The 24,439-nt window shown below is 41.6% G+C and overlaps 3 protein-coding genes across 6 annotated transcripts; 1 reads left to right on the forward strand and 2 right to left on the reverse strand.

Moving 5' to 3' along the window:
• Positions 1–1,107: 1,107 nt before the first annotated feature.
• Positions 1,108–5,886, reverse strand: ttpal (tocopherol (alpha) transfer protein-like). 2 transcript variants are annotated; one of them, XM_029157231.3, is made up of 6 exons: positions 5,764–5,886; positions 4,839–5,062; positions 4,165–4,408; positions 3,842–4,035; positions 3,619–3,729; positions 1,108–2,571 (listed from the first exon to the last, which is right to left on the reverse strand). In XM_029157231.3, exons 2-6 carry the CDS (start codon positions 5,043–5,045, stop codon positions 2,296–2,298), a joined length of 1,032 nt encoding a protein of 343 aa, XP_029013064.1. In that variant the 5' UTR covers positions 5,046–5,062; positions 5,764–5,886; the 3' UTR covers positions 1,108–2,295. The 2 variants fall into 2 exon arrangements, with proteins under 2 accessions (XP_029013064.1, XP_029013063.1); XM_029157230.3 differs by having other exon boundaries at positions 5,656–5,798.
• A 389-nt stretch (positions 5,887–6,275) lies between these two features.
• hnf4a (hepatocyte nuclear factor 4, alpha) lies at positions 6,276–21,224 on the reverse strand. Of its 3 annotated transcripts, none has more exons than XM_041071446.2 (10): positions 21,203–21,224; positions 9,672–9,846; positions 9,500–9,594; positions 9,064–9,170; positions 8,834–8,989; positions 8,417–8,504; positions 8,178–8,330; positions 7,827–8,063; positions 7,620–7,742; positions 6,276–7,250 (listed from the first exon to the last, which is right to left on the reverse strand). In XM_041071446.2, the coding sequence occupies exons 2-10, from the start codon at positions 9,818–9,820 to the stop codon at positions 7,108–7,110; spliced, it is 1,251 nt and encodes a 416-aa protein (XP_040927380.1). In that variant the 5' UTR covers positions 9,821–9,846; positions 21,203–21,224; the 3' UTR covers positions 6,276–7,107. The 3 variants fall into 3 exon arrangements, with proteins under 3 accessions (XP_040927380.1, XP_055366390.1, XP_029011564.1); XM_055510415.1 differs by lacking the exon at positions 21,203–21,224 and adding an exon at positions 19,281–19,418; XM_029155731.3 differs by lacking the exon at positions 21,203–21,224 and adding an exon at positions 10,642–10,939.
• Positions 19,952–23,312, forward strand: fitm2 (fat storage inducing transmembrane protein 2). The gene is made up of 2 exons (XM_029155733.3): positions 19,952–21,533; positions 21,987–23,312. The coding sequence occupies exons 1-2, from the start codon at positions 21,343–21,345 to the stop codon at positions 22,585–22,587; spliced, it is 792 nt and encodes a 263-aa protein (XP_029011566.1). The 5' UTR covers positions 19,952–21,342; the 3' UTR covers positions 22,588–23,312.
• The last annotated feature ends 1,127 nt before the right edge of the window (positions 23,313–24,439 follow it).

Consider the following 24,439-nt stretch of genomic DNA (forward strand, 5'->3'; position numbering starts at 1 on the left):
CTGCAGCGTTTACTCGGAGGTACCTTAGGATCAACCATCAGTCGAAGAGATTCCGCGAGGGAACCCCCACGTTCACTGATGCTGGTTCATGGCGGTGGTTTGACAGTTTAAACGCATCACAGTTTTAACTACAGTACTTTAGTACTTCAGTGCTTTAACGGTCATGACATTTTTGGAGACTAATAAGGTTTTTCTGCTGAGTAATTGTATACTCACTTATACATGTACCTAAATAATGGATGACTTGTAAACTCAAGACAAACACATGAGCACAACTTCAGCTTTTCTGAGCCAGTTTTTGAACGACTCAAACTTTATTAAATCTCTGACATTAAACCAGAGTAAACATTGAGTTTCTGGTTTCACAGCAACTTCACTAAGTCTTGTTTTGGTTCTGGGGGCAATTGGATCATTTTGCACCAAAGCACATTCACCCTGGACACAGGAGTGTGCGGTACGATGGCTGGACAGTGTTTATACTTGTAACTGTTTCAACATGAATGTGAACCTTCCAGCACCTGAAAACCTGAAACTTGTCCTAAGGACAAGGACCACACTCCTGAAAGCCCACGTGAGTCATTTCATTCAATTTTCCTGTGACGCCACACAAGAAGGCAGTGTGTTTGAGATGTGCCCCAAATTGCACACACAGCTGCATCTCCAATTAACTCACATGTTGTCAATTAACTTATTAGATGCTTCCCAAGGTACCACGACATGGTTTGATAGAATTACCGTTAATCTACTGATCTTTGTTATAGATACACATAATTTAATATCAACTTAGTAATCACATGATCATGTTCTAAATGCTTCCTTTAATGTTAACACAAAATGATTAATAACTAAACATAAAAATAAAAAAGATTACTTTGCATAATATTTAACTCTTACATTTTAATGCAGGATTTAAGGCAAGTATTCTTACAATTTGCTAAATTAAGTTTTGCTTTGTTCACCTTCTTCTAATGTCTGTCAAAAACCGTGAGTCTGATTTGGGAAATGCTTATGTTACTTGCAGTTATGTGAGACAAATCCCCTGACCAGAGCCTTGAGCACACCACCACCTCTTGGCAGCAACAGCACAAACAAGACACAGACAACAGCCTCTTTGAGTTTCCTTTACTATTTGACACTATTGAAATAACCTAAAACACAATACAGCTCATAGTCACAAACATGCTGGAAATAAAAATATAAAAGACCAAATGAATCCTCTAAGTTTAACTCTAGGAACCATGAAAAACAGGTGGAAAATTATTGCACATTTTAATATGGCCTGGTGTGTGATTTGGCAAACTACTGTACATGTAAATCAAACCAGGAATGAACCTCCCTCTTCCCTGTGTGACAACTGCAGACAAGCAGGTTAAACATAAGGCAGATTACTGATCTTAGAATAATAACAAATTATGAAACAAAGGCCTTGAAAACATTGTGGATGAGCTAGAAAGTGAAACGCCTTCACTGGTTGAGCTATTACATTACTCTCACTAGCACAGCAGTCACTTACTGTACTCTATCCTCAGCCAAGACTGGTTACACACAAACGCTGATGATTTATGAAATATGTTTAAGCTTAAGGCATTAAAATAGATGATTACATTGAATAAAACCATCCACTTCAGGCTGAGGAGTCTAGGAGATAATAAACACTTCCACAGTGAAGTAATAAAACATACCCACATATGACTAATGTGACTTACGCTGAAGCTTTTACTGACAATAAAACACTTTTTACCTGGCAACAGAAACTCCCCCGTTCATACTTTTCTTCTTTTCTTTAGTCTTCTTTTTTATGTTAATATGGTGACACAATAAAAACATATTCTAGATGAGTTGAGTCTCGAGTCTTGAGTTTGTAAAATCAAAAGTGTACCATTGGTTAAAGTTCAGTTTCTACAGTGAACTTGTCTCTAATGACTCCACAGCCACAGTGGACAGTCAGTGACATAAATACTGTGATGGCTACAAACTCAATAAACTGCCCACTTCGCTACTGCTGAAGCCTAATTTTAGCTTCTGTTGAATACAAAATGATGACTGTGGCCTTTGTCTCCAGGGAGGAATGATTACATCAGACAAAATCTGCTTAACTCTTTATACGAGAAACTGACTACTAAAGCTGCTCTTTGAATAGCATAAATAAATTCAAATGATCACTGTACATGCATTGGCGTCGCCTGCCTCAGAACCATGATACAGTAGGTGCTATTAGTGAAAGTCATGTAGAATTTTGGCAACTTGCCCTGAAGAAGTTACGCGTTTCAAATGAAACAGGACAGAGTCTATGTGTCAGTAACAGTAGTACAGCTGAGAGCGCAGGCCCCTAAAGCTGTCGTCATCCTGCCCACTGGCTTGTCCTTCAAACATCATGGAGTCAGGGAGCACCACATCCTGTAGTGGGTCTGGCTGGCAGAACTCCACTATAAACTCCTCCTCACACTCCAGCAGCAGCCTGGACCAGGCACACATGTCTAGCTGACCTGCGGTGCCACCGAACTCCGCTGGCAGGACAGACCGGGGTACGTTCTGATGCAGAGAGCTCAGGTCCGAGCCGTGCAGGATATACTGCTCAAAAGGAAAGTAGAGATGACATATCAGCGACTTCTTCTGTCAGAACATCAGCTCCATTAATTTAAGAAGCTATACTGGATACATCCAGTTGCACTGATACTAACAAAATAAATACAAAGCTTCCTGCTTCGGTTTTACAACCCACAACCACTACCCAGCCTGGAGTACTTGGCATCTGGTTTAACCAGTGGGCAAAACATTGGAGTCACATTATTTTGAAATGAAGCAATAAAGTAAAACTAGCCCATTTGTAGGTCTATACATAGTTTAAATGTCTTTTACTCACTTCTTATTTCTCCACAATCATTATCATCTGTTAAATAAAACTGACAGTTGTAAAGCAAATGTACAATTATGCAAATTAGCCAATGAAACCATTTAGTGACTTCAAGAACAGCCAGTAGCTACTTTCCTATTGAGGATTTAAGGGAAATGTGAATGTTTGCTCACTTGACATCATCAGCTGAGCTCTATGCTGATTTAATGTTAATCTAATGCCAACTTGTTATCATCCATCGACTGCAACTGTTGCTAAAAAACACAAAATACACGATGGGAATTTTGCTCCACAGGTCTGTCGGCTTCCTGTCCGACCTCTAAAAAGCAGCCAGCACATTAACACTTAGACCGTACTTGGGCTTTGGTTGAGAACACAAGTACGCAAACAAAAACTGAAAGATGCCACATCACCACAAACTGCAAGGTTAACAACTGGATCACGAGCAGTGGAGCTGTTACTGCCTTTAAATCAGTTATAGGGAGTGGTGGTCCATTACTACAATACAGAGCCAGTATGTTGTGTGTACAGTAGAACTCAATAGTGCATTCTAGTCAAAGATCATTCTCCTAAGTTTGTGAATGAGGTGCATGTTTTTGATTTTGATTTGATTTGTTGTATTATACCAGATTCATTTCTCAAAAAGTGGAAATGTATATAGGTCATTAATTTAGAGCACAGGCAGCAGATCAAAGGGAGGCACACAATGTCAGATGTGTGTTTGCTAAAACTAAATAGTCAAAGATAACTGAAGGACAAGTTACCCGCTGTGCCATCTTCTCCTTCAGAAACGGCTTAATAATGGCAAAGATGCCTTTGAAAATCCGGGGCTCGTTAATGATGTTAACTGCCTTGATTCTGATTGGAAACCCATCCTGTGAGAGAGAAAATGCTCAGTTAACAATTTATGTTAAAAGTAAATAATGAAATGCTGGTACATTTACTAGAATCAAGGTATCTGTACCTATTTCTAATGAAGCCACTTACCTGGAGGACGCTTACAATTTTTTTGGCAAGGAACGGGCCTGGATTGGACGCTTGGGACATACCCACTCCGGTGTAATCGGCCAGGATGACAATGCCATTGACCTGTGCTTCCTCTGGCTGGATCAGCTTCTCCAGAGTCAGATAAATGGCCCTCACATTGTCAATAAATGGATAATCATTTGGTTTCCATTTTCCTGTAAATGCAGTCTAGTTTATGAACTGGAAATGATATATGATTCACAGTGGAGAAAAACTGCAACAGTTTTTTGCTCTTTATAAAGTTATCACCAATGAAGATAAACGAAGATCAAGGAGATTCCAACCTGGCCGGAGACAAAGTATGTATCTTCCATTGGGGTCCGGCTGTGGCAGGACTGTAAGAAAGCCCTTGTCCAGAACGTGCTTCACCGTTGATGGCTTCAGGTCCTGAAACACCTCTGGCCAGGCTTTGCGACCTGCATGGTAGTTAAGGAGCAGCTGCATGGCACGATCATAGTCAAACTTTCTGGCCCGCAGAAAGCGCAGAAGGAAGGCGTCGTCCAACCTTGTTCTGAGATTGGGCTGCTCCTGTAAAGACAGCCAGGGAAAATATTTGATTACCTTAGAGTAAAAAAGGACACCAGAGGTTGCAGATAATTGAATTAAACTGAGTCTAAATGATTAAAAGAAAATTACAAAAAACATACATCAGAGGACTACATAGTTTTTTGAGAACATCAATGCATGTCCTGCTTTGCTTTTAAATGAATGAAAGAATGTCTTTATATTCTTGGAAGAAAGTGGTTCATTCTGTATTGTTTAAATCCCAAACCACTGCATGGCAGTGTTGGACAAACAATACATCTCCCTGAAGATACATTTCTAAATAGGTAAACATACTTTGAAAAACTTAATAAGTGTGCCTTCTGATGTTTATATAAATGTTAGTGTGACTATTCTGTTTTAATAACATATGTAAAAACTCTAACACAATGCAACAGAACAACACAACAGAAACCTTGAGTATCATGTCTCTCAGTGCTTGGACATCCCGAAGACGCCACTCGGGCTTCTCCTGTAGCTCCTCCCGTGCTTTGGCTACTAGTTCAGGGGTCAGAGTGCAGGAGTAGACGGGTGGAGGGGGCCAGGTGAAGCAGCTGAATCCTGCTAATGATGGGTCCGCTGAAGGAGACCTGGAGCTGATGGACTCTTGCTGATTGGCCATGGACTGAGTGAGTGAAGCTGTTTAGAAACAACACACGAGAGGAATGAATAAGGCTGCCACAACTAATGCACTGACTCATTAAGGTTCTGGACTAGAAATATATATTTAGCTCTTGTCTTTCATCCCAAAGTCGGTGGTTGATTAAATAAGTAACACTATTAGTATAATACCTGAGCTGTGTTGCATTATAGAGGGATTCATTACTGTAGCATTTATATGATCCAGCAGCAAAACAAGCTGATCCAATAGTTCTGAACCATCTGTTCATTTCCTTGCTTGCTGTAGTAGACCTACATAACAAATTGGCAACTGTCCCTAGATGGTTAAACGTTTTTCAGAATAATAAGGATTTTGGGACGCTCCACCAAAAAAAGTGGTTTGCCTAATTCAGATGCAGAAATACATTTCTGATTTCCAGACTCAGCTGAGTTTCTTGAAGGATAATTGACAACTGGCTCCCTACTAACACATATGTGGAATAGGCAGTGTTTTCTTAGTACTAGAGAAAAAGTTGAGAACAACATCAACATTTATACGTGCTTAGCTAATGGAACCAATTCGACATTGAAATTCAGAATGACGATGAAATACGGGATATGCGTTAACATACACTGATAGACATAAAGAAGTCTCTGATGGCATTTGTTGGCAAATAACTGAAAAGCGTCATTAAATGGTCGTAGGAGCCGTAAACCACAGCAGCAAATACACAACAGACCTGACAGAACGAATCCTATTTCCGGGTAAATACGCACCGATGTCTCATTGGTCCATGTGATGAGACGAGCGTTGTGACGTGTGACGTGTGACGTTTGACGTACAGTAAGACGTCTTCTTCTTCTTCTTCTTCTTCTTCTTCTTCTTCTTCTTCTTCTTCTTCTTCTTCTTCTTCTTCTTCTTCTTCTTCTTCTTCTTCTTCTTCTTCTTCTTCTTCTTTTGAAGTGGCTGACCAGCTAAAGGAATATCGCCGCCACCTACCGAGCTGAATTGTGTGCGCTTCTTCAGGCGGCCATTAGAAGCAGTTTCGTGCTTAGTTTCGGACTAATCGGCGCTATCTGTAATTACTTTATGTCACTTTATCAGTTGTCTATCAGTAAATAGGCACCACTGCCACGTTGGACCTTTTTTCTGTCTTATCTCTTTTAAAATATATAATACAAACAATAACGTTCACGTCTAGGTAAAATATTCTCTAGTGATTATAGCTACTGTAAAACAGTCTGCAGAAAATGTAAAAAAAGACCATTTATTAATTCATCACATTGTATGGCAGAATAATGCCTGTTTGTAAGGCAGTACAGGTTACAAGGCACAATTATTTCAATGAGCTAAACAAAGTACTAACCAAAATATATCTCTTCTTTTTTTCTACATTTCTTCAAAAAGCAACACAATATATATTTGGGAAATGTCCTCAACGTGTCTGCCTCAGTGTGACTGGTGGCACCTCAGAGCTCTTTGCATAGTCCAACATTTTTCTGTGCTTATTTTCAAATTTGAAACTTCACTACTGTAAATGCATTTGTCAGCATGTTTGAAACAACAGCCATAAGGATTTATAGACAAGCTTATTCAAGGAATTTCCCTATAGCATGACTGAAAATATTTATTTACTAATAAACATAAAATAAAATACTGTGCAGCACGTCATAATGTAAGGTGTGTTGTAACATTCATTAAATACTGACATGATGACGTCACCATGTCTAACATGAGCCTTACTGCACACACTGAGGCCACGATGAGGGAAGTCACGCCACCCAATAATAAACTATGTACAACAATGCACCTCTTCTATGTTTCCCTACAGAACAGCAGAAATGCTTTGAACATTTTTATGCTTAGAGTTTAGTCTGGCATTGACTGAGCTGTGACTCAGCTACAACTGCATGTGTGAACAACTAGATCCCTGAAGACTTAGATACTCTGCAAGAGACAGAAATGTAATTACATTCTACTGTATATACTTAGCTACTTTATTATTTCAGTCAAGTTAACAGCTTCATAGCAGATTGTGTAAAAACATACATATAAAAACTCAAACAATAAACCACTGGTGTCGCTAGATGGCCTCTTGCTTTGTAATTGCAGGCTGAGGGATGGAGAGCGGCTGCTTGGGCATGGTAGCTATGACCCCCTGGGATAGTTTATAATGTTCTGAGCTGGATGCAGTAGGTGGCGATGGGATCGGGGTTTCAGGAGTTGCTGAAAAATAGAAAGAGAACAGGAGCAAGTCAGGACGACGAGCTGCATCATAAGCATTTAACATTTCTTGTCACTTGTTTTGGGGGAGAACAATATTCAGGTAAGAAATAAGCACTTCTGTGAAATTTGTCAGAGCATTAAACATGTTCAGAAAGAATAACAGAAGTTCTCTTTGACAAAATAATCCCGATTAGAATTTAGAGGATTATTCTGCCAAGCCTGTTTGGCCCAAGTTCCTGAATAGGCTGCAAATGGAAGTGAATGAGGGAAACAGCCTTCGTTGATCAAACTTTATGAATTCACTTCATTCGAGGTTAATGCTTTTGATTCCCATTGATGAGACTCAGGATGGATGTGTTTAGTACTTACAGATTTGTCCATTGTGGATCGATGTGGGCATGCTGGTCGTCACTATAATGTTGCTGCTCAGATGCTCCTGAACCAGGTGAGGATGCAAAGAATGAGGCGCGTGTGGAGCGTCGTTGGCAGAACCTGAAAGACAAAGCACACTGTGTGTTTGATTCCACTGGCCTTTCCCTTGTGTGCTGCAGGGAAAGGTCCCCTGAGAAAACCCACCTCCAAGAAGCATTTCCTGCAGCAGGTTGTCTATCTTGGCCATGCCGAAGAGTTTGACAAACTGAATCTGTTCAATCATTTGCCAGGTGATGCTCTGTAGAGTGGGCAGGAGCAGGAGCAGTTCCCCGAAGCGGCCTCGAGAGTCATACTGCCTGTCGTTGATGTAGTCCTCCAGGCTGACTTGGACCTGGTACCGCATCCGCTTGATCTTCCCAGGGTCACTGAGACCTTTGGCATCTGGAGGCAAACAGAAGCAGCTGCATTTAGTCTGTGGGAGGCTGCTGATGAATGCATCGTGTATATTTTTGGTGTGAACTTGCTTGTGCTGTTCTGCTCAGTCAGCAGCAGTACCTGGATCAAAGAAGACGATGGCTTTCAAGCAGGCGTACTCATTGTCATCAATTTGCAGCTCCTGGAAGGGAAGCACCAGTTCATCCAGGATCCTCACCGCCACTCGGCCCACTTCCAGCTCCGGGCAGTTTCTGGGAATGATGTGGTCATTTCCTGCAGGAGAAACAGATTAAAATCAGTTCCCACATTTCAGCCTGTGTCTATTTATTGGAGACAAGTGATCTAAAAAGCAGTTTTACCTAATAAGAGGATGTCTTTGTAAAGCATGGATCGTTTGGCAGCGCCGAGCAGAAGGTGTTCTCCAGCGTGAGCTCGCAGCAGCGCCACCTGAAACACAGAGAATGAGCTGAAGCTTTCACAGAGAACAACCTGATGGAAGACACAATACCAGCAAATGAGTTACTAGGACCTTGTGACGACACTGTTAATAATTCTGCAGTTTTTTACTCAATTTTAAAACCAGCTCATCATGTTCTAAACCACGATTTTAATACATTAACTATTAAAGTTAAAGGGTTGGAGGCTTTGAGTGATGACAAAAGCAGAGATATTGATGAATTTTGTTCGTTTGTTTTCTGTCTCCTGCACTTCATTCCGTTCTCTGTTTCTGGGTCGGTGAGTGACCGACGCGTCTACAGCTGTGAACTGTTTCTTACTTGGTCGTCGAGGGGCAGGTCACAGAACGCTGGGATGTACTTGGCCCATTCCACCAAAACCAGAAGCTGCTGCTTCATGGACTCACACACGTCCGTGATGGTGGCGATCTTCTTGGTCCTGATGTCGCCGTTCAGTATAGGAGCGGGGGAGGTGATCTGAGGCGAAGCAGGCAAATGTTTACAGTCCTGTCGTAGCAGGTTGAGCATGAAGCCCAGACCCGCTGCAGTACCTGTCTGGACAGTACGTCTGCTTGGATCAGTGCGTTGATGGACGGTAAGCTGCTGTCTTCATAGCTGGATCTTCTGGTGCTGATTCTGTCTCTCTCATTCTGCACAGCTGAAAGTGAACAGAGAGGAAAATATGTAAAAAAATGCATTTAACAAATTCATTTCATTGCTGCAAAAACACTAGACACAGAGAATAAGCAGGTCTTCCAAGGCCGTCAGGTTTATCAGTATATGGCTATTATTGCTTGGAAATGTTTGCTCAGCATAAGCTGGTCAGTGACTTCAGTGAACATTAACAAGTACTACTCCAAAGGGTGTTGCGACACTTCAAGACTTGTGTTGACTGGGTTGAGACAGCAGTCGATGGTGATGTGCTCATTGAATGACAGATGTTGCTTGTTTGTTGTTTACCCAGATGTTTATGTTATGTTTGTCTACCTTCTTTCTTCATGCCGGCTCTGAAGCATTTCTTTAGTCGGCAGTATCTGCACTGGTTCCGCTTGTCTTTGTCCACTATGCACTGTCTGTTGAACCTGTGGACAGAGGAGCTTTGACTGTCTGTCACACGGCTACGCACGCTGACATGTAGAACCCGCCCTGTGCTCCGTACCTGCAGGAGTACATGTGGTTCTTGCGGACGCTGCGCCTGAAGAAGCCCTTGCAGCCGTCACAGCTGGAGGCCCCGTAGTGTTTGCCCGTGGCCCGGTCCCCACAGATGGCACACAGGCTGCCTGCTGCCAGGTGTGTGCTGGTGCTCATGTTGGTGCTTTCAGCAGGTGAGGAGTCTGGTGCGAGACAAGAACGCATCATTCAGCAGCTACAATAGTTTGACTGAGAACACGGGGATAAGTGAAACTAAAAGAAAGTTTGATCACTTCATCAAAGGCTCATTTAGAAAAGGTGTGAATGGTCACAGTGATTAGCTGCACTGAGAGCTCATCAAACCCGGCCTTCAGAACCAGCCTGAGTGGTTCAGACAAAGTCAACAGAGCATAACTGATGTAGGCTTGATTAGCTCTAAGGGGCAATCAATAGAGGCAGGTCTTGTATTAGTCACCAGACTCATCAATCAGTCACAGGGGCTGTATGTCACGACACACGCAGGAGATTCAGGGATGGCAGGCAGAGACAGAGCTGCGGAACAGATGAGCAACAAGGCAGTCACTGCCTTTTAGTCAACCTCAGTGGGAATCTTAGGATCGGACGTCATGGGAGACTGCATATATAAATACGTTGGTGTCACCATATCACAGAAATGAAGGCTCGACTCTAGTGTCTCTGGGAACAGACTGTCTGTAAGAGGAGAAGGCCGATCATGATACTCAACCTGTTGCTGCTCCACAGAGCAAATATCAAAGTCACATCACTGTACGAGTCTAAACAGGTTCAAACTGCTGGAAGCAACGTTCCTGATGCACTGAGAATAAACCAGAGATGTTTGACCATCGCGCCCCAACCCAGCGAATCATGGTTCTGCAGCAGCAGAGTGGCCTCCTCCCTTCATCACTTCACGCCAGGATCAACGTTTAAAAGCAGTAAAACGGTGAGCTTCAGCACCACGGCTCATCTCTGTGACTCACCTGTGCCCAAGGGCAGCACCTGCATGTTCTCAAACTCCAGCGTGGTGTAGGCTGGGTCCAGAGCCTCGCTGTAGTCGGCCATGTCCATGTCTGCCAGTGATTCAGCTACCTGACAGCGGAGCAGAAAGCTAATGTGCCCTCACCTCCTCCTCCTGCTCCTTCTTTCACCCCCACATACACCTCAACTAACCTCCTCCCTCTTTGGGGCCTAACTCCGCCCAGTAACAAGGTGGAAGCTGCCTGGTTAAGTGTGATGGGACCTACTGGGGTCTGACAGCAGACAGCTCCTTCCCTCTCATGCTGCTAACCAGAGGAAAGGTGGAGTGTCTCTGTGGTTGATGGTTAACTTGTCCCTCAGTGGTGAATCACTGCCTGCTTTTTTTTGAAGAGATAACCCAACTTTGATATCTGCCATATCCTCATGGTTCTCAGTCAGCTACAGATAAATAATTCCTCAATAGCAGCTTCACTCCTTCAGACCAGTTCATATAGACGATGCTTCTGCAACATACTGACATGACACACAAGTTAATCTCGGCTTTGACTTGACTCATTGATGGATTATAAACACAGAAATGTGCAAAACCCTTCGACTCTGCAGTAGAAGCAAAACACACCCACTACATCGGGACGAAGGAAGGAGATGCTTCTTCTGTCAGAGAAACAGAAACGCTTTTCTATGAATGAGGGGAAGCTCTGTGTGTTCCTGTCCTTTAGTTGTTCAAGCTTGCCTTCACTGTTTAGATCACATTGTAATTACTATCTCCAACATTTAGTTTAATGTGATGTTTCCATCCACCACAGTTTCACCTGATTCCATCCCTAAAGTTATGGGAAACCATAAAACACTGAGCAGTAAGTGACCTGAGCTGCTGTTCTACTTTCAGTTGCTTCACACATTATAATATATATAGTTAATGATTTGTTACTGTATCTAAATATGCAGCTTTGTAAAGGAAAAAAAACAAACACAATTATTGGATTATCTTGGGATGGTAGAAAACACACACACACACACACACACACACACACACACACACACACACACACACACACACACACACACTGAGTGATGCCATCTACACAACAAGAAACTCAATGATCAGCCTCATATTCAGATCCAGTTAACAGAGAGTGAGCATGTATCTGGTAAATGATTTGGCGATAAGTGGTAGTAGTGTAGTATTTAAAGCTATGATTTTAAAAAAACAATCATGTCTAAACATAAATGAGGTAAATATCAAACAAAAGCCTTGTTGTGATGAACTTAATAATTTGACCTCTGTGCCCAACACACTGGCTGATGCTACGAGGTCATTGTGATCAATGTGTTGTGTTTTATGGAAATGTTCTTATAGCCACCAATTAAGTTAGTGAACCTCCGTTCTCCTTCCTGCTCCACTTTGCTCTGTTGATGTAACATATGACAACATGTTCTGTCTCATATTTCTCCCACATTCTAACAGAATGAAGTGCAGTGAAGCATAGCAGCATTTTCCATTCCTCTTTGTGTCTTTGTAATGAACTATCCTCTATCCAACTGATTTCTAAATTAAATTCTCTGCTTGCGCAAAGTGGCTCCTCTTACATGTTGTACAGCAAACAGTCGTCTTGTGTTTGAAGAGAAAGTGGCAGAACATAACAACAGGTCAATGATCTGGAGTTCAGCCAGGCCTCAGCAGCAGTAAACCCCAGCAGGGCGATCCTGTTAACCATACACCGACATTACAGGTGGAACTATAACAGTAAAATGACTCTTCTTTAGGAGGTAAACACCTCAACACACCTAAAGGCTCCTGAGCATCAGTCTGTGATCATCTAAAACTACATCAGCCTGTGATTAACACAATAAAAGCTTTTGGTTGATTGATTTTTGCCTCCGACAGCAAATAAAAGCAATGTATAAAAATAAAAGCAACACTTTAATGACTTGATTAACTCAATGTAAATTACAGCCATGATCAAAAGCCTTTAACAAAGCTGCTGGGAGCAAACAGCTCAGTCGGAGCCGCGGCGTTGCCTTGTGTGTACAGAGGTAACGCATTACAACATTTCTGCATGTTCGATCTGCGCTGCCCTTCTGCAATGCCCATATTTGCTCAAGAAGTGTGCTGATTATTTCAAAGCAGAAACCAAAGGGGGGTGGGGGTCAGCGTGGAGTGAGTCACTTACAGCAAATCTTATCTCTCTCCCCCTCATTAAAGTCTTTTACTGCTGTTCCCATCTTCCATTTCTGTGAACTCCTCAAGGAGCAGTAATATACAGGACTGTAAAGTCTAATCTGCGCTGCCACAGCTTTCTTAATCACGAACCAACATGAGGTGGTAGATAGTACAGAAAAAAAGAGCTGCCATGGCTTATCTGCATTAATGTACTGATTCATTACACAGATGCACTGACACGTGCAGGAACCATCAAATGTTGACTGAGCTGAAAACATCTTTCTCATATCAGATTATTAGAGAAACGCTGAAACTGTTCTTTTACTTGATCACAATCTTTCTTTTGTTCTTATTCTTTTTATATTGTTGACTGAATATTTGATGAATTTAGAAACTATTATTATTAGTAGTAGAAGTGTGATGGTAAGATTCACAAGTTTGATGGGTAAACAAACAACAATTCCACTGCACCTTTAGGGTTAGCTTTAGCTTAGCGTAGCTGAATCCATCCTGCTTGAAACCTTCATCTTAAGCTACACTCCTGACCTGGGTTTTGTGTTGTTAAAACTATGTTGTTAAAGTCAAAGAAAATAGCATGTTGTAAACAAGTCGAGGTGAATCTTTGACAGCGCCTGCAGCTGTTAACTACATGTGGTGCTGTCTTATAATCACTCATCCAAACTCCTGCCCTGGGGCTAAAAGTCACAGGCTCGCAGAGACCTGATGTAACACTTGTGTGATTCTCCCCTTTGAAACTTCAAACTCCAGTTTGTGAACAAAGTCCTGTCTATCTTCTGAATAAGACTCTCCGACCACTGACCAAACTCCATTTGCAACCACTGCCTATTTGTACCTTCTCCTCCATGACTGCATTTCATTTCCCCAAGGCGAGTGAAGCAACTTAGTCACGTCAATTGACAAGCGTCAGAGCTGGAGGAAAGCAACAATCATGGCGGCCTGAGGATTTCAACAGATGTGGAATATAAGGAGTGCGAGGACCTGTTTTTTGCTGCAGCGCTCGAGAAGCACATCCAGCAGCGTGTGATGTTGATAAGCGTGACACAGAAGGAGACAATGTGCTGTGAGCAGCAGAAACAGGCGGCGGCTCGGTGCTGCAGCAGAGGGACGAGATAGAGTGGAGTCATGGCAGAGACCCTGTCAACAGATAAGTATCTGCAAATAACACGGCTCGCGCAGGTCCCGCGTCTGACCACGGAACACCACACGGGAATAATGCCACTGACTGTCAGCACGTGGGACGACGCACAGGCTTTGCTTTTATAATCACATTTTAAGACGTTTAGCCTCATAAGCATTGTTCATGTCTCCATTTAGAGTAAAATTCCGTTTCAGTTTCAGTCAACATGTCGGTGCAGCCTCAAATCCCAACAAAGTCGTCTCAAGACAATTTCCAGCGTAAGCTGCTCCACAGAGCAGAGCTAGTGACAGTGTCCAGCTACAGAGGTCAACGAGTGTTGAGGCCTCCAGACCTGGTTAAACCGCTCATGTTCTGCTCCTACTTAGTTTGGTTCTGAAATTGTAATGTATTATTGAAGAACTAGCTGCAGAACTACTGTAGGGATCCTTTGGTTCCTTCTAACCTTTCATTTACAAGGTTTGAATTAATAGAGAGAAATAAACTGTCAGGTTAAAATAATAAAGGTACTGATCCTATAAACTGCTGTAATGTTCTCACCTTTGATCACTGTTTAGTGTCAGACACTGAATGAATATATTAGTAGTTTTCCTCTGTCCTTTAACTGAATAATTTTCCACTTCTTAGATTTGTTGCAGTTTCCTCACAGACATGAGCTACTATACTTTACCTGACATGTCCTAACACACTGCACAAATCTAGTTCGTTCATATCTGTTCAGACAGAGAATCAGCCTCTGTGAACCAAATAAGTAAACAATTGCATCAATAAACATGAAGACCAGCGCAAGACGTAAATCAATCACAGTGCGTGATAAGGCTCAGTAATCATTAACTGTGTTTTGCTGAGGATTCATTTTGACCTGACTCTGAGCTGAGCGCTGACCACGTTTATCTCTGTGATTCTCTGTAGATCCTCTAGTCATCGGCCAATCGATAGACATTTAACCTTCACAGCCCCAACAACACGCACTAAACCAAGAACTCAGGACCTCATTGTTCATGCAGCTTGAATGTATTTAATACTGACGACATCAAAGAGGATTTTTTTTGACTCATTAAAGTCAAACACCTTACTATTTATCTGATGTCTAGTTCGGCTGCAGGAACTTTTAAGCACTGATGTTCTACTTTCACTTCTAGCACATCTGTGCAGGTGGTTCAGCTGCAGGAGCCATACTAATAATACATTGTTGTTGCTGATTGAACGTTTTAATAACAAAATGCTCAGCACCTACTTTAAACAGTAAACATACTAGTACACCATTGGACTCAGCCGTTAGGTAAGCTCGCTTTGTTCCAACTGAACTCAGGCTGAATAAAAGCAGCTCTTAGCGCCACCCTGTGGACACACACAGGCTCGGGCGCAGCTCATCTACAACCACAAACTGCTGAGTGGCTCAAACTTTCTGTTCCTTAACAGAAATCCAAGAAGTACAAACATTTTCTATCTATCATGTAAAAAAATCATTGAGTGATTTACCTGGAACAAGTCATGCAGCGGGGAATCAGTCATGCATGAAACAAACTACCGTCCAGCAGCTGTTCAGCTCAACTCCACAATAATCTGAAGGCTCTGGTTAAATTCAGTGTGCTTTCGTTACCTGTACCTGGATCAGCGAAGCGTCCCAGCATCCCATCCTGCCCATACATCCCTGTGACAGCCGAGCCTCGACAGTGAGCGGACCAGACGAGCCTCAGCGGCTCCTCGGGCCCGGCGCTACTCGGCCCCAGTGGGCCTGTACGGGCCCACGGTGCTCAGGGATAATCCCCTAATGCCTGTCACAATGAGATTTGATTGGCAACACTTGGATTAAAAACAGGCTGCTAATTGGGCTTCACACCAGAGCCCAGCGCTGAGTTTGACTGTTTTAACAGTAGAAAGTAAAACCTACAGTAGCTTCAGTAGTTACTTGCTTTACTAGATGAGATGGTTGGAAAACTTGGATCAGCAGAACAACACAAAATTCAATCTGGAGGAACAATTGTTTGTTCTATGACTAAGATAGTAATTCAGATGATGACGCCAACAATAAACATGTAGCGAAGTTAAAGTTGTGTCAGCTTTAACTTAAAGTAGAATTGAAGGTGTGGATGCTGCATTGGCCTGAATCAGAGTGTACAAGTGTAGCTACTGAGTGTGATGATATTAGTCAAGACCAGTCTGAGCGTATCTCCACAAACCAGACAGAAACCAGACAAAACTGTGTTCAGTGTTGATGAAAACTAAATTCATTGAATGCATCGGTGGATTTGGATAATCAACACATGTCACATCCTAACAATAAATTAAAAACTGGTTTGGAAATTTTCTGTAGATTTTTGAGTTGAAGAGTAAAATAAAGACAAAACATAACAGGTTTTACTCATCAATTATTATTATCATCATTTTATTACTGTCAGAGCGGCTCAGGCTCAGTGTGCTGTTTGTATCCACGCCTCATTCAAATCAGATGTCGTAATCTGGTGATGGTCGTGTTTGTGGGTTTGCTGCGTCCCTCCTCCTCAGTGCTTCGCTCTGCTGTCACTGAGCGTTGTACACAAACAGGCTGCTGAGCGGCTGTCGTCCTGCTTACATTCACCAACAGCACAGCTCAGATGTTTGTCCAGTGATCATTAAACAATAATTCCTCTGCATCTAACACAGACGGTTGTGAATTATATGAGTGCAGGTGCAGAACAGAAAAGGTTGGCTATGTTGCAATCATGGTCTTTGCTGGAGACCACTTTAAAATAGAAACAATGACTTGCAGTGTGACAAAGACGCACAGTTCAACCTGATCTAGGTCAAAAAGAAGCTTACAGCGGCTGCTGCCCAAGAATGTGTAACATAAACGTCCAGAAAATACTCCTGTTAATTAAGGAGTTTTCATTCCAGACTGGATTATCTTTATAAATGTCAACAAATTAATCCAAATTCAAATACAAATTGCAGCAACGTGTTAGTCGTCTCAATTTGCCTGACGTTTCCTCCGCCTGCGTCACAACCTTAAGTCAAATCCTGCTGGAAATGCACAGAAGTGCATTAAAATGTCTCCTGAAACAAGACAGAGCGTGTGTTTAGCTCTAGTTAGTGACAAGTAAAAATGCTTCTTAGCACAGAAGCTATTGTCATATTATTATAGAAAATAAAATAAAAACAAGCCCAACAAGTCAAAATGACAGCAACTAGTTTTACTATTATTTTAGGGTAAAGATGTAATTGGAATCAGAGCAGAAGCAAAGACACCTAAAAGCACAAAGAACAAAAAAAAGAATCCAACACTAGAACGACAAGATAAAAAAAATAAAATGCAAGAACCTATGGAAGCAAAATATCTATTGTGACAAACAAATGTGGTTCAAGCCCTGATTATGGTTCAAAACACGGTTCACTCATCGTCTCTAGTCGTCTCTCACAGCTCTGAGTTAAGCTGCTGTTGAGGCAGATGCTCCTCATGCTCAGACCTCCTCTGCTGTCTCCATCTTTCCTCCTTCTCTCCACTTAATGTGCATTAGCTTGTCCTGTAGTTGTGTTTCTCTCTCTGTCCTCATCTACATGTACAGGTATCGTTAGGATCTGTGTGTCCAGTCTTACTGGCCCAACGTGTTGTGTTTGTCACCTGTTGTGTTTTGCCTTTTCTCTTTCATCCAAACCAGTGGAGCAGGTGCTCGCTGCCCTGACACTGGCTGTGCTGAGGCTTTCTTCTGTTCCGCTCTGTTAAGACTTAATTAAAAGTAAATTCAAAATAAAAATGTTCATTGTTTTTTTCTTTTTAAAGGATGGAAGTGGGGTTTGTTGAATGTTTAATTGTAATGTACATTTATATAGTTTAGACTTTTGATGTGAATTAGTGCTACAGTATATAAAAAAACTCAATGTAAAGTACAGAGCTCCAATCAATACTGAATACAACACAGGACAGTGGCTGAAAACAAATAAATAATAAAATAAATAATGTCTGGTGTCTGATGTGTGTGTGTGTGTGTGTGTGTGTGTATTCTGATCTTTGAGGTGAGGTAGGTGTAGAAAGTCAGAAACACTCTATGGCCTTGTGTGTAAAACGCTCCTTTGACTTTATGATTTTTGAGGTCATGAGGTCACTTTATGATAGTCCTAAATTATTTAATAGGAGCCTTGCTCCTATTAAATATATCCTGCGGTGGTGAACACTGCTCTCAGTAAGCCACTGGTGTTGTTGGTGTTATAGTGTATTCTGATGTTCATCAATGGTAGTTTCACTGTGTGACACAATGGGTTTTACTTAGTGTTTACATATTTCTGTACTACTGTACATACAGTAAGACAGTATTGGTCCAGTCAGGACGTGTCCTTGTTCTGTTTTATCCAGGATGCACTGGTTGCAGACTGGTCCTGTTACTTAGCAACAACAGACGACAATGGATGAACACGCTGAACGTTAACGTTAACTACCATTACTAGTGTGTAGATGCCAGTGACAGTTTCTCCACCTGCCATATTAAATCTAACTCATTTATGCTTTAAAATACTTGGAATTAACAGCAGCAGTGACATTGTGAGTTTTATGTGACATAACCATATGTTTGATTGACATTACAGCAAAGGCAACAGTGAAGAGGCTACTGTAACATCAGAGCAGCAGCGAGGATGATGCTGCCTTTGTCGTTGGGAGTCAGGACTTTAAGTTTGACTTTCACAGGTCTGAACTCACATTCTCTGTTTAGAGAAAAGGCCAACTACATCATCTTTTCAGCCATTTAGTTTTGAGCCACAACACGGAAGGAGATCTTCACAATCAGTTACCTCAGAATGAAGACTCAGACAGAGACAGACAGAGGAGGTGAGACTGGCCCAGAACAGAAGGTTGGCAGCTAAACATTAGCTTCTGCTGCTAACAGCTCTAATGCTGTTGATTTAGCATCACGGAGCTAACTCTCTATTTTGTGATGTACATAAGACAAAAAACTGGTTCTGAAAGTCTTTGACTGGTGAAACCCTGCAGTCTGCAGAATAAAAAGAGACTCCTGCTACCATCACGTACAGCAGCATAGTTCTCCACACGACTCAGCTCACAGCGGTGCTTTAATCGCTCTTAGATCACCTCCATCCTCCTCAGACCCACCTCCAATGGTCCTTTCAACAACCTTCATATCTGTGACACACCTCCTGGATTATAGCTGTGTGGAAATGTAAGACAAAGATATGTCCACTCCGAAGCAGCTCAGCTCCTTCGGAGCTCGGCTGGATGTCTCAGCTGCTAAACAAACCACCAACAGGAGCAAAACCTGAGAGAAGCTCCCTCACGTTTTATAATTACAACCCCAGAGCCGAGCTGATGGAAACAAATGAGGAGTACTCACCAAATGGAAGTTCCATATTCGAACTGACTGTGTTTACATTGACCATGTCGTTCTCCGTCTCCTCTCAGCAACACGTTTTAAATCCTCTTTTTCCTGTCTCACCATATGGTGTGAAATGTGGAAGTTTGCCACAGGGCTCTGTAGTGTGAGAAGGGTGTTGCTGGTGCGAGGTAAGGCCGGTGGTGCTGCTGTTATCTTATTGATTTTCCTAATCTGGGCAAATGTGGGTGGGGAGGTTAAACAGTAACCAGGCTCATATGGACACCAATCTATATAGCAGCTGTAACTATGGCAACATGATGATAGAAACTCAAATAGACATAAAGTTATTATGTGCTTTCCCCGTCTTCTCATCACCAGCAGTCGTTTCTTAACGACTAAGTAAGAAGCCTTTCTACTAAAAAGCTGAGAGAAAACTAAAGGGAAATAACAGCGTTAAAGGAGTGGTGCATGTACTGAAGGTGGCAGTGAACAGTGAGAGGACAGATGTCACCAGAAAACATTTAAGGATCTAACTTCCTGGTGCAGAAATGTCTGTAGATAAAGAGACCCACTGAGATCTAATAACAATAAAATGTTTTACATGTAAAATATAAAATGGAACCTTTTGTCTCCATGTAAACAGATACTTTACAATGTAATAATATGTAATAATCTAAAACATGCCAATTACTGTAACTAACATTATGTTGGCTTCTATATAAAACACATTTACTGCCTATGGCAGCGCCGGTTAAGGTGATTCCTTCACATTTTACACCATAAAGGCTCCATTAGTCCACTTCATGGGACATGAAGGGCAAAAAATGTACTGCAGTATATAAACACAGATAATTAGTTGCAGAGGTTTGGGATATTTACAGTATAGCTTTAATAATATTCAGCCAACTGCTTCTGGCACGCTATAATTTACTGCAAGAAGAATAGATATTATTTTAATTATTTGTCCAGTATGTGAGATTTTTCACAATAAACTTTTAATCCACAACAACTAGACTTTGGGTTCTATACAATTATAATGCTGTGGTGGTTTAACATGGTTTCTGTGTTTATGGTGCATTGTTTTTTTTTCAGCAGGAGCCACTGACAAAGAGTTTATTCACGGTTTTCTCTGTAATACAACAAAAACTTTCATATTACATTGTTTCCTCATGTTTAGTGTCATGGCAAATCAAACATTAGGGTGAAGACAATGTACCATTTAGTGAGTGATTGGAGGTTGATGAGAGGTCAGCAGTATCTCTGCCTTAACAACCCATTCACCAAGTTCAGCTGTTGATTCTGAGCTCAACATCCCAGAGGATGAGCAGCGTTGGATACAGGCCTCTAAGAGCCGCTGGTACTGGGTTTATGCCCACTAACAATTACAGTTGCGAAAACCTGGGGTTTACACCTTACCAAATCTCTGTATTGTGGGTGATGAAGAGGAGAGTGCAGACCTTCAAATTAATCTGTTCATTCTCTTTAGCGAGGCAGGATGCTGCTGAGTACGCTCAGTGCAGCACGTAGGTGAAGAACAGGGTGGTCTGCACATCTGGACAAATATTTTCATGTGAGTAAGGCCAGAAAGAAATAGGTCCACTAACAGAGTAAAGTGGGTAGCCGCAGTACGGATGGACAAATTAACTGTGTCAGGATTTTAAGTGTTGCCCTGACCTTGATCTTACATCATTAATGCACTACAGTATGTAATTCTCTGAATCATGCTGAAAAATCGCCAATCTGTGGTTCAGCCACTAGATGGCACATCCATGTCTGCCCTACACAGTGACATGTGTGTATGTGTAAAATACGGTATAAATGTTATTACTGTGTTATATATGTTATTAATACACCTGTTACTGTTGCACATAGATAACTGTTAACCGTATTTCTCATCGGGTATTGTTTGTGTTCTGTGTGCTCCACGTTGCATTTATTACCTCAATGGTTGAAACTTGGGAGCAAAGAGCATTTGTCCACCGGTAGATGACGCTGTGGATCCGAATGTCCCTGCTTCAAACAGAAGAAGAAGAAGAAGCTTAGCGACGCCTCATTGGCTGATGAGCCTCCATAGTTGTTTATGACTCGCAGCGCCGACATGGCAGCGGTAGATGTCATTGTGGAGAACTTGCTCGCTGTCTGGAGGCGACCATCAGTTAGACAGATGTTCCCGTGGCTGTTTTTAGTCATTTCATTCTTGGGGTCACTTCTGAAGCAGCTGGACTTGGTACCGAAGACGTATTTCAGCAGTAGCAGGAATGTTTTAAACGTGTGAGTAGAGTTAATTGTGACGTTGGCTACCTACCGCTAACAACACACAGGATTCAGATAAGGGTCAAGCTAAAGCACATCTGTCTTTTTACAGTATGTTAATTTAATGACGAAGGAGAGTGAAGGAGGAGACGTCAGCAGTTCTCGCAGATTTGCACGTTGATACTGAGGTTAGCGTTGGCTAAATAATGTGGGTCAAAGGTAAACTTTAGCTTTGTAACTACTGGGGGAAGCCAGGTACAACAACAACGTGCTTCACTTGTCTGTAGATTATGTTGTTCAATGTTCTATTTTGTTAAGGTCAAAGCTCTTGTTTCAGATTCAAATAAGTCTGTATGATGTATATGACTTTAGCTGATCTACGAGCTAAAGTAAAAGCTATCGAATTACTGGATCGTTCAATCTTTGCGAAAGGCTTGAGTGGATAAAGAATGACATTTTTTCCTCCTCCAGGTATTTTGTTAAAGTCTCCTGGGGCTGGACGCTGCTACTACTGACACCTTTCCTCCTCATCTCCAACCTCCCCTTCAGCAGGAACGTGACCTTTCTCAGCCGCCGGATTCTGTCTCTGGTGGTGGCAACAGCTGTCTGGTACATTTGCACTGAGACCTTTTTCTACATTGAGGATGTGACCGGCTCATGCTTTGAAACTGTCCGTATGGAAGCTCTCCAAAAAGAGTTTGTATCCAAAGCCAGCTGCAGGCGCGCTGGTTTCCACTGGCACGGCTATGACATTTCAGGGCACTCCTTTATCCTGTCCTACTCAGCTCTTTTTATCATGGAAGAAATGGCCCCTATGGCCTCAGTAAAGACTTCTAGTCTGTCTGCACTCCTTAAGATGGCTCTCAACTGGCTCTATGTGGCTTTGAATCTGGTCCTTGTCATTTGGGTGTGGATGTTTGCCTGCACCTCTGTTTACTTCCATGACCTGTCCCATAAGTTGCTAGGGACCCTATGTGGCCTGCTTGGGTGGTACCTGACATATCGTGTTTGGTATCTAAAACCTCTGTCCCCGGGACTCCCCCCTCATCGCCAGCCAAAAGAACAGAAATAACACTGCTAAGCTGCACTTATACTTTCCTCAGCCATACTGAGAACAACTCACTACTGTTAACGTTATCTGTCTCCAGGTCCAAGCTAATGTCATTCCCTGTTTACGGTGTTGGCAGGTTTAGCTCCAGAAATTCTATAATGCTGCTGTAATTTCCAATTTCAGCTTCTCACCTTCAGTCTGCACCATAGTCAGTCTGTCAGTTTGCTGCCTCCAAATGCTTCACTCCTAAATGACTCCTCAAAATGTTTTGGATGTGATTGGCATCACTGGGGAACAAGTGAGAATGTTTGGAATAACTGAACACATTCAGTATTTTACACAAGGCTGCCATTTACCTATTATTTTCTTGAACGATTCAATGAATTTTTTTTTAAATGTCAAAAATAGTCAAACATAAACAGTCCAAAACCTAAAGTTCAAATAAGACAAAAATATAAAATCTGTAACTAGAAAACATTTTACTGGTAAGTAGTCATGAATTTTCAGTGGCAGTTTATTATTATTGTTTAGTTTTATTTGTTTTTAATAAGAACTTGTTTGTATTTAGATGTATTCTTATGTCAACAACAGCAAAACAGGTATGGGCTGAAATGTTTTTCATAAATTTGAATAGTCAGACGTCATAAAGGGTATGAAGCTTCGGCCAAGTGTCAGACCTTCAGAGTTCTATCGGTTGAAGTTGATGTACACAAGCAAAGCCATTAAAACTCACTTGTCTGTTTTAATTTAATTTAATTAATTTCTCATTGTATTTGTTTACTATTAGCATCATGCAGTAAAGGACAACATTTTAATAACTTACACTAAGAATGATACTTCATACCATCATAAGTAAAAGCCAGAATCACTTTCTTCCATTTTATTTTCTATTTTATTTATTTGTCATTGATGGCAATTAAATCAATTAAGGCTTATGAACAAACATCATAAAAAGCACCATAAATAAACGCATGTTTATATAGAAATATAAAAAACTAAAAATACAACATAAAAAAATATTGAAATATAATCACAGCAAGGAACTGTGTGACCTAAGAAATACAGATCCAACCTGTCAGGTAGCCTGACTTCACTCAGAAAAAGCAGTGGCGTTATAACAGACACACAACTGGCTCTGATCCCACCAGCTCCAGTTTAAATTAAGTAAAATAACACTAATCCAGATTTTGTGTTTGCGTTTATCAGTAATTATGGAATAAACAGATTGGCGCCATCATCATTCCTTTAAAACTTAGGACAGATTCTTTTATCCTCTCATTTGTGCCATTTACATTTTGTACCTGCTGCTCATGCAATAACCTTTAAACCAAATAAACCAAATGACATCAGGCTTAATTGAATGTAGTCTAACCCCGACTGTCTGGCTCTGTCCTCATTTCTGGTTGAATTTTCTTCATGAAGTTCAGATATAAAAGCTCAGATGAGACACAGCAAGGAGAGACTGTTCAAAGGAGCACTGAACATTGTCTTTGGTTCAACATTGTCTGCTGCAGTGTCCTGTTTCTAAACTGACAAAGTCACTTAAATGACCTCCATTATCCCTCAATGACAACATTAAAGGATGCCAGGATGTGTGTAGAACCAGCCAAAAACTCCAGCCTGCACTTTCAATAATAATAGAATAATAATAATAAAACCTAAAGATTGGATGTTCAACTGAATTAGAACGTGTTAAACCCTGACTAAGTAAAAGCAGAAGGACCCAAAGGCATCCAGGAGAATCGCTTACTGTGTCAACATGGAAGGAGTTCTGTGTGTACTTCGTTAGCCTCAAGATGAGTCAGGATTTCTTCCTGCTGTTTCCCACAAATCTAAGGCCTGCTCAAATAAATAAGCTGATGTATGATCTAAA

The sequence above is a fragment of the Betta splendens genome, chromosome 7, assembly GCF_900634795.4.
Source record: "Betta splendens chromosome 7, fBetSpl5.4, whole genome shotgun sequence".
Lineage (NCBI taxonomy): Eukaryota > Metazoa > Chordata > Actinopteri > Anabantiformes > Osphronemidae > Betta > Betta splendens.